Source organism: Euprymna scolopes, chromosome 11, assembly GCF_053919585.1.
Source record: "Euprymna scolopes isolate OS-2025 chromosome 11, ASM5391958v1, whole genome shotgun sequence".
NCBI lineage: Eukaryota > Metazoa > Mollusca > Cephalopoda > Sepiida > Sepiolidae > Euprymna > Euprymna scolopes.
This window is the reverse complement of record NC_136492.1, coordinates 63,675,018-63,689,801: the sequence shown is the minus strand read 5'-3', so window position 1 is coordinate 63,689,801 and position 14,784 is coordinate 63,675,018. Positions and strand designations below refer to the sequence as shown.

Genomic DNA, 14,784 nt, shown 5'->3' with positions numbered 1-14,784 from the left:
AATGTGCACTAACCCTAAATCCTGGTGGCTACACTTTTATCTTTGTCTAGTTGTGGGCCCTTGAAAGGTAATCAGCCTCTCACTGGTCAGTAGAACTACTGCTCTGATGCTCAGGGCACACGACGCACACATGATCCTAAGTCCGTGTGGCAATACCTTTTGAACTTTAGTTGGTCGTTCGTTGGTTTGACGTCATATTGAATTCGTTTTTGTGGATGCTCTGGTGTTGCTGGTATATCGCTCTTCTTAGTGCAGTCTAGGTTGTTTATAGTGTCGGCACTTTAATTAACTGGATTTTCAAATCAAACAATACAATAATAATTCTGAGATCATTTTTTTTATAAACAAGAATAATTGTTCATTAGATATTCAAAGTACACTTTGTGCAAAGGAAAGTTAATTCTTTGGGTTCTTAATGGCTTCATATTGCAGGGTGTTCTCAACTTAGGTTCATTCAAGCAGCTTTTTAGTTAGGAGCAAGAGCTTTTCAACTTAACTCTTCTGGGGAGGTTTCTAGCCCTGGACTGCAGCCCAAAACGATACATACTCTTTGATGCCAGCCAGCAAATTCTCTCCTCATTTCCAAAACACAATGTTTTTTTTTATTCAGCCCTAATTCCAACCATTATCTCTTTGAGATTAGCATTTCCTCCTCTGTCATTTGGATATTACTCTTTTCTTTCTGTATCGTTTTTCTTTTCTCTTTTCTTCTGAATCTCTTTTCTTTCTGTCTTAAATCATATTTTCTTTCTCTTTTCCCTTTTTCTTTCTTTCCAACCTATTTGCTTAAAAAAAAACTGTTATCAGCTATACCTTTCCATCTTTCAGTTTAATTCCCATCACTTATATGGTGGTCTAACACTTAAAATAAAACACATGGTCCAATGACAATATCTTCCTAGATATCAGGACAGACTTCTCGCTGCCAATGTCAACTTCACTTTGTTGAGAAATTTCTTTTCTGTCCACCATATCGGCAAAAAACAAAAACAAACATATTTCAGGGTTTTGAAGAAAGAAATGAATTTCTTAAACCTCATGTCAAACGCCCCTCCTAACCCTTAGCCTGTAAGCAGGGTGAATTATCTTAGCTGCAGCACAGTACTCTTTGAAAGCCATGAGGTGTAAACTGAAAAATTGCAATGGAGATGTGGAAGCAATGACTAACAAGAAGAATCAAAGCAGATGTTCTGAATCTATCCATAGGACAAAATTAATTGAGAAGCTAACTGAAGAAAATGTTTTATGGAGATCTTTGTTATTGATGTTACCTCCAACCTTCTTTAGCAACTTGTTGAACTCAGGAATATTTCTGCCAAACTCGGGAATTTGGATGAAATTTTGAACGGAACCCTTTATTTACTTCACAGGAATAGCAACCTCTCATTTTGTCAGCCATGACTGGATAGTAATCCTAAGTAATTCACATTTGTATTTTTCAGTCACCCTATCCAGTCATGGCTGATAGAATGAGAGCATGCTATCCTTGTGAACTAAATAAAGGATTCTGTTCCAAATTCTATTCAAATTCCCAAGTTTAGCAGAAACATTTCCGAATTTGACAAGATAGACCTGAAGAAGATCAGAGGTTATATCGACTGAAATGTTGTGAAAATACTATTCAAGATGAGAACAGTAGTCCGAAGATTCCAAATAATAAGAAAAATAAAAATACTTGGTCAATTTACGTGAATTTTGGAATACAATATTTTCTATCACAAATATGTACATCATACATTTTTTTTTATTTTGTTTTTAATGTAGTGGAAATTTTGGATAAGCACTGATATTTCAATACATATAAGGGTTCATACCCATCCATCAGTCAGTCTGTTTGTTTGTTATGCTTAAGTTTGAAATTCATTGCCAATAGTTGCATCTTAAGAATATTTGTTCTTGTTTATTAATGACAAACAAAAATCTGCCTGCCATCCAGATGCTATTAATCTAGCTCTACATATTAAATGTATAACTTATATTGCATATCCTTAGTATAAATCTATTGTACTTATAAAAAACTATAGTTTTCATTTAAATTATTTCCCTTAAAAATGAATGAATGAATGTGATATTTTAAGAATAGTTTTGATAACACTGTGCAACACTCAAAAAAGTACCAAACATCTGTGGCCATTTTTTATATGCACAATGGCATGGAAAATCCATTTCTGGTTTTGTTTTTTTTTTCAAATTATTGTAATTTTCGAGAATTTTGCGGATAATTTTAGTGATCTGAGTGATGAATATAACGAGGATTCCATCAGGATATTTCAGTGATGGAGAAAAGTTTTAAAGAAAAATAGAATCAGTTTTGTTTAGGGCAATTGCTCTTGACATATCAAAGGCTTTTGATAGAGTATGGCATAAAGGTCTACTTCACAAGATCTCCATCTACGGTATAGCTGGAAAGGTCTTCTCAGTTATTAAATCATTTCTCTCTGATAGGCTCATAAGAGTAATGGTTGATGGGCAGAAATCAGAAACTCTCAGTATTAATGCTGGAGTCCCTCAGGAGTCCATACTGAGCCCAACTCTCTTCCTGATCTACATTAATGATCTTCCAAATCACATCCTTACATCATTCATAGACATTTATGCTGATGACACTACTATCTATGGTAGCACATCTAAGACCGTAAACGATCAAGTTCTCTCTGATTCTCTCTCCTCTGATCTTGAGCAAGTGGTTCAATGAGGAAAGAGGTGGCTTGTTATTTTGCATCTAAAACCAAGCTTTTATCTTTACATCATCATAGTTCTGTTCCTTATCTGGCATCAATTGAAATGAATGTCTCTCATCTTGGGGAGGCCTCATGTTTTCACAAGCTTCTGGGCTTGACCTTTACTTCTGATCTGAAATAGAACACATACATTAAATCCGTTGCCAAGGCCGCTGGAAAAATGATGGGATCCTTCTATCGATCCAGTAGATATTTTACTGCTGATGCAATTCTCTATCTATATAAGAGCCAGGTACGTCCAAGGATGGAGTACTGTTGCCACATCTGGGCAAAAGCTGCTAGAAAGGACTTATCCTGCCTTGATAGAGTTCAAAATAGACTTTGTAGCCTCGTAGGAGATATCCTTTTCTATTCACTGCAACCTCTATCTCACAGAAGAGATGTTTCAAGTTTGTCTTTGCTTTATTATTATTTTCATAGCAAGTGCTTGGCTGAGCTTCAATCTATGGTCCCTCCTTGCCAAACTTTCACAAGAAACACCCGTCTAGCAGAAAACACTATCTCTAATTTCCCCCACTCTTTATCTGTGTCTAAACCTAAACGTAGATTCCATGAGCAAAGCTTCTTTCTTAGAACTGCACACCTATGGAATTGTCTTCCATTTTCCTGCTTTCCAGCTGACTACAATATGGTTGTCTTCAAGTCTAACGTAAACAAGTTTTTGATGAGCCATTCCATATAAGTTAACAAATTTACCGAATTTCCATTACTAACGATTTCTATATTGTCCAATTTCTACTGTACACTCTTTAACCCTTATCCTCGAGTGGCCTATTGGCTTTGATAAGTGGTGATGCCTATGTAAAAAAAAAAAGAAAAAAAAAAGAACCCTGGCATGTTGGCAGACTACTACTGGAATATAAAAAATGGAGGATGACACTCAACACAAGAGGGTTTAGAGGACGAATGTTGCTTAAACTGATAATTCTGTGTTTTTCATTCATAACAAATGATAATAAAATATTATTCGTAGTGAATGAAAACGTTGCCTGATCTAGAGAGATAAAGGTCAGATTTAGTGTCAGGATACTTTTCTTATACCGAAACAGATTTTACGCGGCATGTATTTTTTTAACCTTAAATTTGTTGCACAGTATAATTTATCAATTGTTTTTATTGAATCACTGTAATTAATTAGTTCATATTGACCCTTTAATTTAATTAGTTTATAATGACAAAACTATTGCATATATATAGGAAAATAAGACAATAAAATTATAAATGAATAACACTAAATATTAATTTATTATAAGCTGTTTAAAAAATAGTTATCCAAATTAGACATACAAGTGGCTGTGTTTGAGTCTTTGCTCTTTACTCGATGTACAGTATTTCAAAAGACTGTTGTATTATTAATTTACATAACAGCCATTGTAATTGTAATATAGATGTGATAAATAACAAAAACTATTGCATGTATTTCTTTAGATAAAAAGATTATCATGAGATACATGCAATAAGTATGAAAGCTGAATGTAATATCATCCAGTAGAAACGTGTGGATCATCAAACAAACCAGGATATTGCTGTCTTTACACTGCATAAAAGGGAAATATATTATTGGTTATTATATTAGTCTAGAGCGTATATAAACAAAATGAAAGAAAACAATCTTTTTGTGTTTGGGAACATCAATAGACAACAAGTTTTAAAACAAAAATAACACTGAAAAAAAGAGTAAAAAAACAAAACAAGTTTACTGATACAATTCAAGACAAAAAGAATGATAACAGTTTAAAAATCACTTCACATCAGGCAACATTTTATAATATTAGGTTGGTGCAAAAATAATTTCGTTTATAATATATTTTTTGAACGTCAAAAAACATTATTTTTGCACCAACCTGACTTAGTAAAAGTCCAGGGTAGTCAACAAGCAGGAAATTGTAAAAGAAAAAAACAAACAAACAAAACAGCAAATAATTTATAGCAAATACAGTAGACTTAAATTATCTACTGCCTTATAGACTATTAATATGTGGAAACTGATTTTTTTTTTTTTCCAAAATTTGATTTTTGTGTAAGATGCCTTATTCACACACACACACACACACACACACACACACACACACACACACACACACACACACACACACACACTGGTGACCCACATTTTTGAAGTGATCACTTAACTTAAATCAATTTCATATTTAAAAGATATTTAAAAAAATATTACTTACCCTAACACTAACCCTTAGTCCGAGTGATAAGCTTCTCCGCTAAACAAAACCTTTTTAAAAGCACCATAATCACCTAAGTTAAGTAAAAAACAAGCTACATCTTGGCAGCCATTTTACACATGATTTCCACATACATGGATCAGTAGAACTGCATTTGCTATAAATAATTTGTTGTTTTATTTTTTGTTCATGAGTTCTTGCTTGTTAACTATTCTGTACTTTACCCCATAACTTATTTACCTGGAACACCTTCAAATGAAACACTGATTCTTCAGAAATACAAACTCAAACAAATCTAAACAAAAAAAAAACAAAAAAAACAGCCCGACTAGTGATCTCAGTGTCACTTTTATAAAGCAAAGATGTGAATAAGAAGCCAAAGCAAACTTTCCAATGCGCCTGCATGTAAAGGGTCTTTCAATTAGCAGGTGTTGATGATTTTTGCTATAAACAACAAAAAGAAACGCCTGGATGAGCTAAATATAAAACATACTTGATCTGACTTTGATACAACTGTTTTAGTGGACATTGTAAATGTTGTCTACCATGTCAAGAAAGGTAAAATTAATGAACAAACAACAAATAAAGAAATAACGCTCACCAAAATATGTAACTTACAAACCTTGGGAATTTATTAAGGGCGACTGGTACAAGAAATGTTTTATAAGAAAGTCCAGAGGAGAAAATCTCCACACGTCCATACAATATGGTGTCCCAGATGAAAGAGAGTGAGATAGAGAGAGAAAGAAAGTTGCTATCACCATCTATCAGTTTAAACATGCAACTCTGGAAATAAAGAGTGATAACCTTAAATTTAAATAAATAAATAAATAAATAAAAATAAAAAATAAACGTTAATAAAGGGCATATAGCCTTAAATTTGAGTGTTGTGCATTGTGTTGTTGTGTTATGGGTACATATTGTGGACATGTATGATGGGGATTCCGAAAAAGCGATGATGATGAGATTTATTTAATGATATTACACACACAACGACGACTGTGACAATTTTTTGGGACTTCATAATATTAATACGGAGCTGGGGCATTTATACAAGAGTTCTTGTTAACACAGAGGAAGGGGAGATACTTCACTTATGATGAAGGAGGCACATTACTTGAGGAGGAAGTGTTATACAAAGTTCATTTATAGATGAATATACAAAACACATTTACCTTTTTGCTTGTAAAGACAACACAAAGACAACAGTTACAAAATATAGATGATTTTTTTATTCTTCAACTGGCCGATTGGTGATGTCAGGAATTCAAACCTGTCTCTCTTCTACCCTTTGCTTCTAAGGGGATCAGCTCCGCTAAGTCGCTCTCAACTCTATCACTGTGACAATGATTGTGTTCTTCTCTGATTCTCTCTCTAATTCTCCCTAACCTTGAACCCTCCGATTCAATATATTGAGAAATTCTTTTGTTTATGACGTCAGAGACCTACTGTCGACCAACGTGACTGTATTACATTTTCTACATATGTCCCTCTAAATACACTTTTAGCAAACAAAGAATTTACAATTTTAATTGTTTGATATCTAACCTATTTTTAATTTATAAACTCACATTGTCCATTCTTTTAACCGACATATTTAATATCCAGTTATTCTAAAAGAATGAACAATTGCTTTTTTTTCTGACATAAATAATATTTAGTTATTTCTAAAAGAATTAACAATTGACTGCATTCCTAGGATTTCAATTATCCACTTGCTTACAGGGTTCGATTCTAGCCTTTTCCTAATATTATTTTCTTGTATCTAGTCTGCTTTCTTACTTACATGAGAAGGGAACAGCCCTTCTCATGTAATAGTATTGTGTGTGCTAGACTTTGTATATTATTTTCAAAGTGCTGTATAGTTTTTGTACAGTTAAAAAGTTATAATGATAGTAATAATCCTAATTGAAGTGAATTTTTCTCACTGTGAAAATAACAATGATCAAAGAAGTACATTTTTTGCTATTTTTTAAAATCCATGTTTAAATATGTAAGAGGCAGAGTCATTTAAACAATGGATCAATAGGAAAAAAATTAAAATAAAAACAAATCTGTATGTCAGGTAGAAACAAGAAATACACATTGAAAACATCCCAACAGCAAAAAAAAAAAAAAAAAGAAAAAAAGGTATTTTTCTGTATATTCATTTGAAATTCTGATGCGAAAAAAGAAATAAATAAGATTTAATTGTACTGTATGGCATTCTAAGGCTTTTTTTTATATACAAATTACCAATATAAACAATGCTTTTTAAGACAATTTCTTAAAAATAGTTGTAATAATGCCACCTAAGCTAACAAATGGTCTTCTCCGATCTGTTCATTATTGCATGCATGAGCATTTGTTATAACTGGGAGAACTTTGTGAACAAAATGACACTGGCGAACAAACCTTTCATATGCAAGTTTATTGGCAGTTCAGGAAAAATAGGTTGTACAAAAAAAGAAGAGAGGTCCACATGGTGTTAAATAAATGTCCGGTTAGTAGGAAAGAGAGAAAAGTTCATATATAGACAGTAGGATGAATGCCCGTTTTTTTTTAAGGATAGAAAAAGTGTTCATATATGAAGAATGTTTACACAAGTTTTGAAGCCAGTGCCATATAGTGTGTGTGTGTGTGTGTGTGTGTGTGTGTGTGTGTGTGTGTATTTTTGCTAAGTCCATGTACATCTATGATGGATTCTTGTGTCTTCTCGAAGTTAAACCCAGAGCCAGAGGTTTGTGTCATGTCCCAAAAGAGAAGTTTGGTCTGAGCAACATAGAGTTGTCAGTACTGTTTCCTAGCTAAGAAAAGAGGAAGTAAACTGTGTGTTAACCCTATTATAATCTCTTGTCCTGTGCTCAGTTCACCTGAGAGATGGCCTCTGATTTGGTAAGCCAGAAAGGAAATTAAATGCTTGCAATAATAAGTACACAAATACTTCACAGGTATGGCCTAATCTCAACAAACACTTTTCAAACATTTAAATAAATTACGCATTTATTCACAAACTATCGTAAAACAAAAAAAATATACAATTAAATAATTTATGCACATCTCCAAAAATCAAATATGCATAATTTTAACACAACCGAGTAGGTAAGGGGACAAACACAAAGAATTTACTTACAGTCGACACATACAAGTTTGTAGTAGGAACAGGTTAGAGACATAGTAGGTCTGCTTCATTTGATGAACAATGAACAAATGAGAAATAAAGTTTAGCATTCAGACAGATTTGCTTCCCTTCACATATTAGAAGTTTAGAGATTATTGAGCATGTTTAATAAGAAATACCGGACATAAAGAGTGTCGGGGAAAACTAATCAGTTTAACTTCGGCACAAAATGTAAACACATGCATTTGTCTTTGTTTTTTGTATTTTATTTTGTTTACCTTTTATTTCACTCTTATGAATCGAGTCTACGACATTACGTCTAGCATCAACTATGGGAATTTAAGTGATGTGCTCATGTTTCTCTACCAAAAACAAAAAGTGTACATGAAAAAAGAAATATGGCTAACGGTAATGTGGCCATTTTTCCAAATTTCAGCGTCCACAGTAACTAAAGAACACTTGGCATTTACTGGCAAAAATGAATACACACCCTTGTGGTGCTTACCATAAATTTTAACAACGTTTGAAAAAGGGTCACCATTTCAGTCGGTCCCCTTTTTAGGGCACCTCCGACATTAGAGAGAGAACAAGAGTGCTGAAAAAGAATGGTTGGGGAAAAGAAAACATTGGGTTATAATTAAGTGCGCCGAGACTTTAGGATTGATGATGTTTTATAAAGGTTTCCAAGATATAGGGTACAAAGAGAATGGTACATTTCTTTGATAAAAGTCTTTACCCAGGGAAACTGGTCCATCGCACGTTGATGCTTCTATCGTTCCCGCATGTCTGAGACAGATTTCTTCTTTGTATCTCCCTTCAGGACAGTCCTCTATTTTGATTGGCTGAAACCTTGGGTGACGTTGAGAGAAGAAAGGAAGGGAGAAGTAGAAGAGTAGGGAGAAAGAGAGAAATAGGGAAGCATACCGTAGCAGCATTATAGTAGTAGTTCACTACACCCTTACTAAATAGTGACTCTAGCCTTCGAGTACTACAGTATAAACAACATTGCCAAGTTGAAATTAGGTAATGGTGACAACCAAACTAATGAGATGGATATACGCAAAGACAGACCGATATCAAAATAAAACTGAAAGAAAAAGAATCGTTGCATCAAAATACAATTAAAAGCACTAACCTATTGAATCTATTAGAAATAGCAGTAAATTTTCAGATTAGGTCCACCTCCACAATTTTCTTGTAAATGACGACTTTTATAGGTTTTCGACTATGCTGAATACGAAAATCGCATTGAAATTTTTCAGAAATAAGTAGTTACCGAGATATAAAAAGTTGTATTATGTATTGTATTCTTTGGCGGCCATCTTTTTTACGCGCATGCGCGTGCCATACACAAATCTACTAATCTATGATTGACACTGCATGCGCGTAAAAAAAAATGGCTGCCAAAGAATACAATACATAATACAACTTTTTATATCTTGTTAACTAATTATTTCTGCAAAATTACAATGCGATTTTCGTATTCAGCATAGCCGAAAACCTTAAAAAGGTGTCATTTAAAAGAAAATTGTGGAGGTGGACCTAATCTAAAAAAATACCGAAATAGCAAATAAAATGGACTGTGCTCCCCCTTTTCTTATCATGCATATCACACACACACACACACACACACACACACACACACACACACACACACACACACACACACACACACACACACACACACTTTCATTAAAGAGAAGAGGCATTTAATGTTCAGTCAGATTTGCTTCCCTTTACATATTGGAAGTTTAGAGGTTACCGAGCATAAACATTAAGAAATACCAAAAATAAAAAAAAATGTTAGTAAAAACTAATTTAATTTTGGCACAAAATGTAAATACATATATATCTCTTTATCTTTGTTCTTTCTTTTGTTTTACCTTGTGTTTTGGCTTCGTGAGCAGCAGAGTCGACGACATTACAAAAAAGTTTCATTCTCGGACCTTATGAGAGCTAAGACAAGACAACCAGATTTGGGGATTTGACCTAGGCTACTGAGAGTAAAGGCCGATGAACATGACCGCGTGACGTCATTGCTAGATCAACATGCAGGTATATGGTGCCTAAAGTTTCTTGTGTTCAACCACGTGACTACACTAATAACCATAAAAAATATTTTTCGTTGCCCCTTACACACTAATAGCCATTAAAAATATTTTTTGTTGTCCCTTGTAGTAATATTATGAAGGTAATTCAAACTTGTATGTATTTTTATTCTCCTAAAAAGAAAAACAATTCTCCATTTGGATAATTATATAATTACACATTGGGATAATTTTAATCTAACAAATTATAACAGTAAGTGAACCTGTTTTTGAAATTTTCTTACATGTCTATCGAAAAAAATTGAATATTTCATTTTATTTAGTTTTTTTAAACTGCAAAACAAACAATTTTTATATGATCATATTTTTCAGTCCCTTCTTTTAATAATAAAACTTTTCATTGAGTATTTCCAAATATTTTAAAGTTAGAAGCATTTTTCAGAACAGTTTTTTAAAAACTTTTTTTATTTAACTAAAACGATCGATGGTTCAATATTTTAGCACTAGGCGTGATTTATTTCTTTAAAATTATATTTAAAACTTAAAGTTTGTTTGTTTTATAACATTTAAACTGTAAATAATTTACATGACTGAAATGGGAAATGAAATAGGAAATTCCATATTCTCTATTGAGACATACGAACACAAATTCATCTGAAAAATTTATTAACTAATCAGTTTTAATTAAAGTTTTGATATGAACTAAAAATAAAGAGTACATTAAATTTTAGTTAACATATTTTCTTGTGTTTTATCTTATAAATAAATGGGTACTTCATGGGGAACGCAGACCCTGCATAAACGGTGTTTTTATTTAATGATTGCTCCCTGAAAGCGTTTTCTTTTACTTTCTTTGTATATATCTCAGACTTTTTTTTTTAATTGTGCATGTATTCATTTTTATTTTTTCGTATTTTTGGGGTAAATTTGATTCATACTTTATTTTGTGCTTGTTTTTATTTTATTTCATGATAATTCTTTTATTATTTTCTCCACTAAAGTTTTTTATTTTTTTGTTAAATTATTTTTTCATACATATTCAAATAATGCCCCCCCCCTTTTGGCTTCAAATAGTACCTGCAAAAAGTTTTCGTGATTATATAAACCAAAGAAAACCTTTTGCGCATGCGCTTACAGGGAGCAATCATTAAATAAAAACACCATTTACACAGGGTCCACGTTCCCCGTGAAGTACGAGTAAATGTTGTATGCACCCTGCTGAAATAATGTTATTATTTAGAAAGCCATTCTTAATAGGGGGAGAGGCTTTGTAACTATTCCACACTTTCACCTAACAATTTAATGAAAAAAGATTCCATAAAAATTTAATTTAACTTGGAAATACTATCTAAAATATAGCACAGTGCATACAGTGCCCAAGCACCATTATTGTTATTATAACAATGATAATAAAAAAAAAAACTGGTGTAGATGACGTCGACTAGTGCCACATCAACTAGTTGTGAAGGGTCAGGGAGGATGGAAAGACCGAGGTGGGAGAGTACTAACCAGATCTCCACTGGAAGTGTACTGCTTAAATCTGATACCTGGGGAGGAAGGGACATTTTGTCACCCAAACCCCAGGAAACACCAATGGCTGATGCCAACAAGAAATCAATGGAAAACGGCTGTTGCGATAATGTGCAATCATCTGCACGAGTGGTCAAGAGGTGGAGAACACTAGAAATCTGAGGAGACTTTTTGTCACTCGGTCTCCAGGGAACATCACAGGTTACTGCCAGTGAGCGATCACTGATGATGGCCTGTGAGACAACTCCATAATGAGTGAAATAATAATAATAATAATGTCCCCTCCCAAATTCACCACCACTCTGATTTAATATTGTAGATGTTTACTAAATTTTCTTAGTTTTTAAACAATGTTCACATCATGGTAAGATTATTTCTTTAGTTATGTGAACTTCATTTCCGTATTCATGTATTCTGCACTGATATGAAAAGGAAGACTAAAGTGGAGTATAGGATTCCTAATCATGTAACTAATGAAAATACGATACACATTTTGATGAAAAACATGCAAAAAATGGACATAGAAGAACAGAAAACCAAAACTTTAAATATAATTTCTGTATTATTTTAACATATAATCTTGTGGGGAAAAATCCGGCTCCCCAATAAGAGGCACTCTGGAGTCTGGATAGGAACAAAATTGTCTCAATCATGAAGGATTTCTCCTCCACCGCCCGAGAACAGAAAAGGTGAAGTGTAGCATCAGAACAGATACTTCTCTGTGATCTTGTCCTGAAGGCCAAGAATTGTTTGTGTTTAATATGTTTCTTTAATTGTTTGTTACCTAAATCCATAATTCAGTTTTATCATTATGAGATTGTATATTGCTTTAAAATTACATAATTTTACATAGATAATATTTATATTTTATATTGAATAAAGTTCAGTTTCATTATTAATCGAATTGAGTTCCTTTCCTTTCTTTTTAACATGTTTTAATGGTCTTTTTAAAAATGCCTCCATATAATATCAACAGTAACAGTTTGACAAATCTTACCAACATTGCCTGCAAGCATTTTCCAGTTAACAGGCCTTCTTCCTCTCGGCGGCCTCGATGTGACTCTTTTCCCAAGGGAAATAACTCTGAATCCAAAACTTTCTAAGAGGGGAGGTAACTTATAATAATTATTTTAATTGTTAGATGAAGATACAGTTGTCTGTTTAAGTTTACTGTAAATTGATCCACCATGGCAGATTTTTAGCAAGACTAATTGTGCTCAATCTTATTTCCCTTTTATTTTTCAATCAGATTATTTCAAACTGCATCAATTATCATCTCTTTTAAATAAAAAAGAATATTAAAAAGAATCAGTTAAAACATAAAATTTGGATACACTTCGTGGTGTAAAATAATTTGTTTTTGTAAACTTTAAGGATACTGCTAAATCAGGCAGTTTAAAAAGCATACAAGACAAATAATCAATTTCAGTTCTTGCCTGCTGCCTCTGGAATATGCGGTGTAGTCAAATGCATTGTTTGAAATATCGGGTCGACAAGAAAGTTATTGTAGTTTTTAACTTTTAAATTAAAACGAACATATCTCGGCTCAAACAAAAAATTATTGATCGAAATAAGCATCATCAGAATCAACACAACCATCATTTTTGATCATCATGATTTCATCAGCATCTGATAAAGCCATACTTTTGCGAAAACCTTTGCATCAAATTCCACCTTTTGAGACCAAGGCTGCTTACTGTCTGGAATTTTCCTCTAAGACTATTAACACCTTATATATATCTGTCTGGGATGTTACCAAATGTATCAAGCTGTTGGCCTTGACAACATTCCAATCATAGTGCTTAAGAAACTGCAACTAGAACCAGTTCTTTTTCTTATAAAGTTATTCAATCGTTGCTTAAATTGAAATGCTTCCCATCACCTTGGAAAATTTAATATGTCTACGCAGTATTTAAAAAATACTGTAGATTGTACTTCTGCATCTCAGTACAGACTAACAGTCTCTCGTGTGTCATCAGTAAGTTGTTTGAATCTATGATAAATTAAGTGGTTGTCAACCACCTTAGAAAAAAACAATCTATTCAGTCACAAGCAATATGGATTTCTGTCCTGTAAGATCAATAGCTGATGTGGAGACTGTAATATCACACAGGATCTGTGAATCTATTGATGTAGTCTTTATATCTAGAGCAATAGCTCTTGACATATCAAAGGCCTTTGATAGAGTTTGTCACAAAAGTTTGCTTCACAAATTAACTAGCTATGGAAAATCTGAAAATATTTTTTAAAACGTCAAATGTAGATAGATTTATAAAAATAGTTATTGTTGAGCAAAAATCTGAAGCAAATCTTATCAATGCGAATCCTCTTCTTGAGTTTCATCGATGATCTTCCAAATCACATTTTATGCTCATTTCTTGATATTTATGCAGATGATACCATCATCTAGGGCAACACTTTGAAGAGCATTAGTGATCATGATCTCTTTGTTTCTCCCTCTTCTGACCTGTATTATGTAATGCAATGGGAAGAAAAGGTGTCCACTTTCTTTTAATACATCTAAAACTAATGTCCCCACCAACACGTGGATCCTCACTTTGCCCCAACTGAAATGAATGGCTTCACAAATTAATTAGCTATGGAATATCTGAAAATATTTTTTTAAAATGTCAATTCTTTGCTCACTGATAGAAGTATAAAATAGTTATTGATGAGCAAAAATCTGAAGCACATCTTATCAATGCCAATATGCCCCAGGGATCTATTTTAGGTCCAATCCTCTTCTTGAGTTTCATCGATGATCTCCCAAATCTCTCCTTGAAGAAGCTCCTGCTTTGATAAACTTCTTGGGCTCATCTTCACTTCAGACTTCAAATCAAAGACTTACATCAAGTTTGTTGCTAAGGTCACTGGTAAAATGGATTTTACTGCTCCAAACGCAATCTTCTACTTGTATAAGAGTAAAATACATTCTCAGATGAAGTACTGTTGTCACATTTGGGGGATATGCTCCATTTCATATGATAAAATACAAAACTGACTTCGAAATCTAGTGTAGGATGTCGCATCCTTTTCCATACAGCCTCTTTCTCACAGAAGAGAAGTTTTTAGTCTTTCTCTACTCTATTGTTATTTTCATGGTAGATGCTCGACTGAGCTTCAATCTATGCTTTCTCTCTGCAAAACATATGCAACAAGAAGTCTTTTAGCGACAACCACTGTAA

General features: G+C 33.2%; 1 protein-coding gene across 1 annotated transcript in view; it reads left to right on the top strand.

Annotated features, from left to right (window-relative positions):
- The window catches only part of LOC145287884 (testis-expressed protein 11-like), a 126,166-nt gene extending 113,674 nt beyond the window's left edge, over positions 1–12,492 (top strand). The window contains exon 30 of the mRNA XM_080135799.1: positions 9,929–12,492. Within this exon, the coding sequence (XP_079991925.1) occupies positions 9,929–10,009 (81 nt within the window). The 3' untranslated portion in view covers positions 10,010–12,492. The remainder of the gene's footprint in view (positions 1–9,928) is intronic.
- Positions 12,493–14,784: the final 2,292 nt, after the last annotated feature.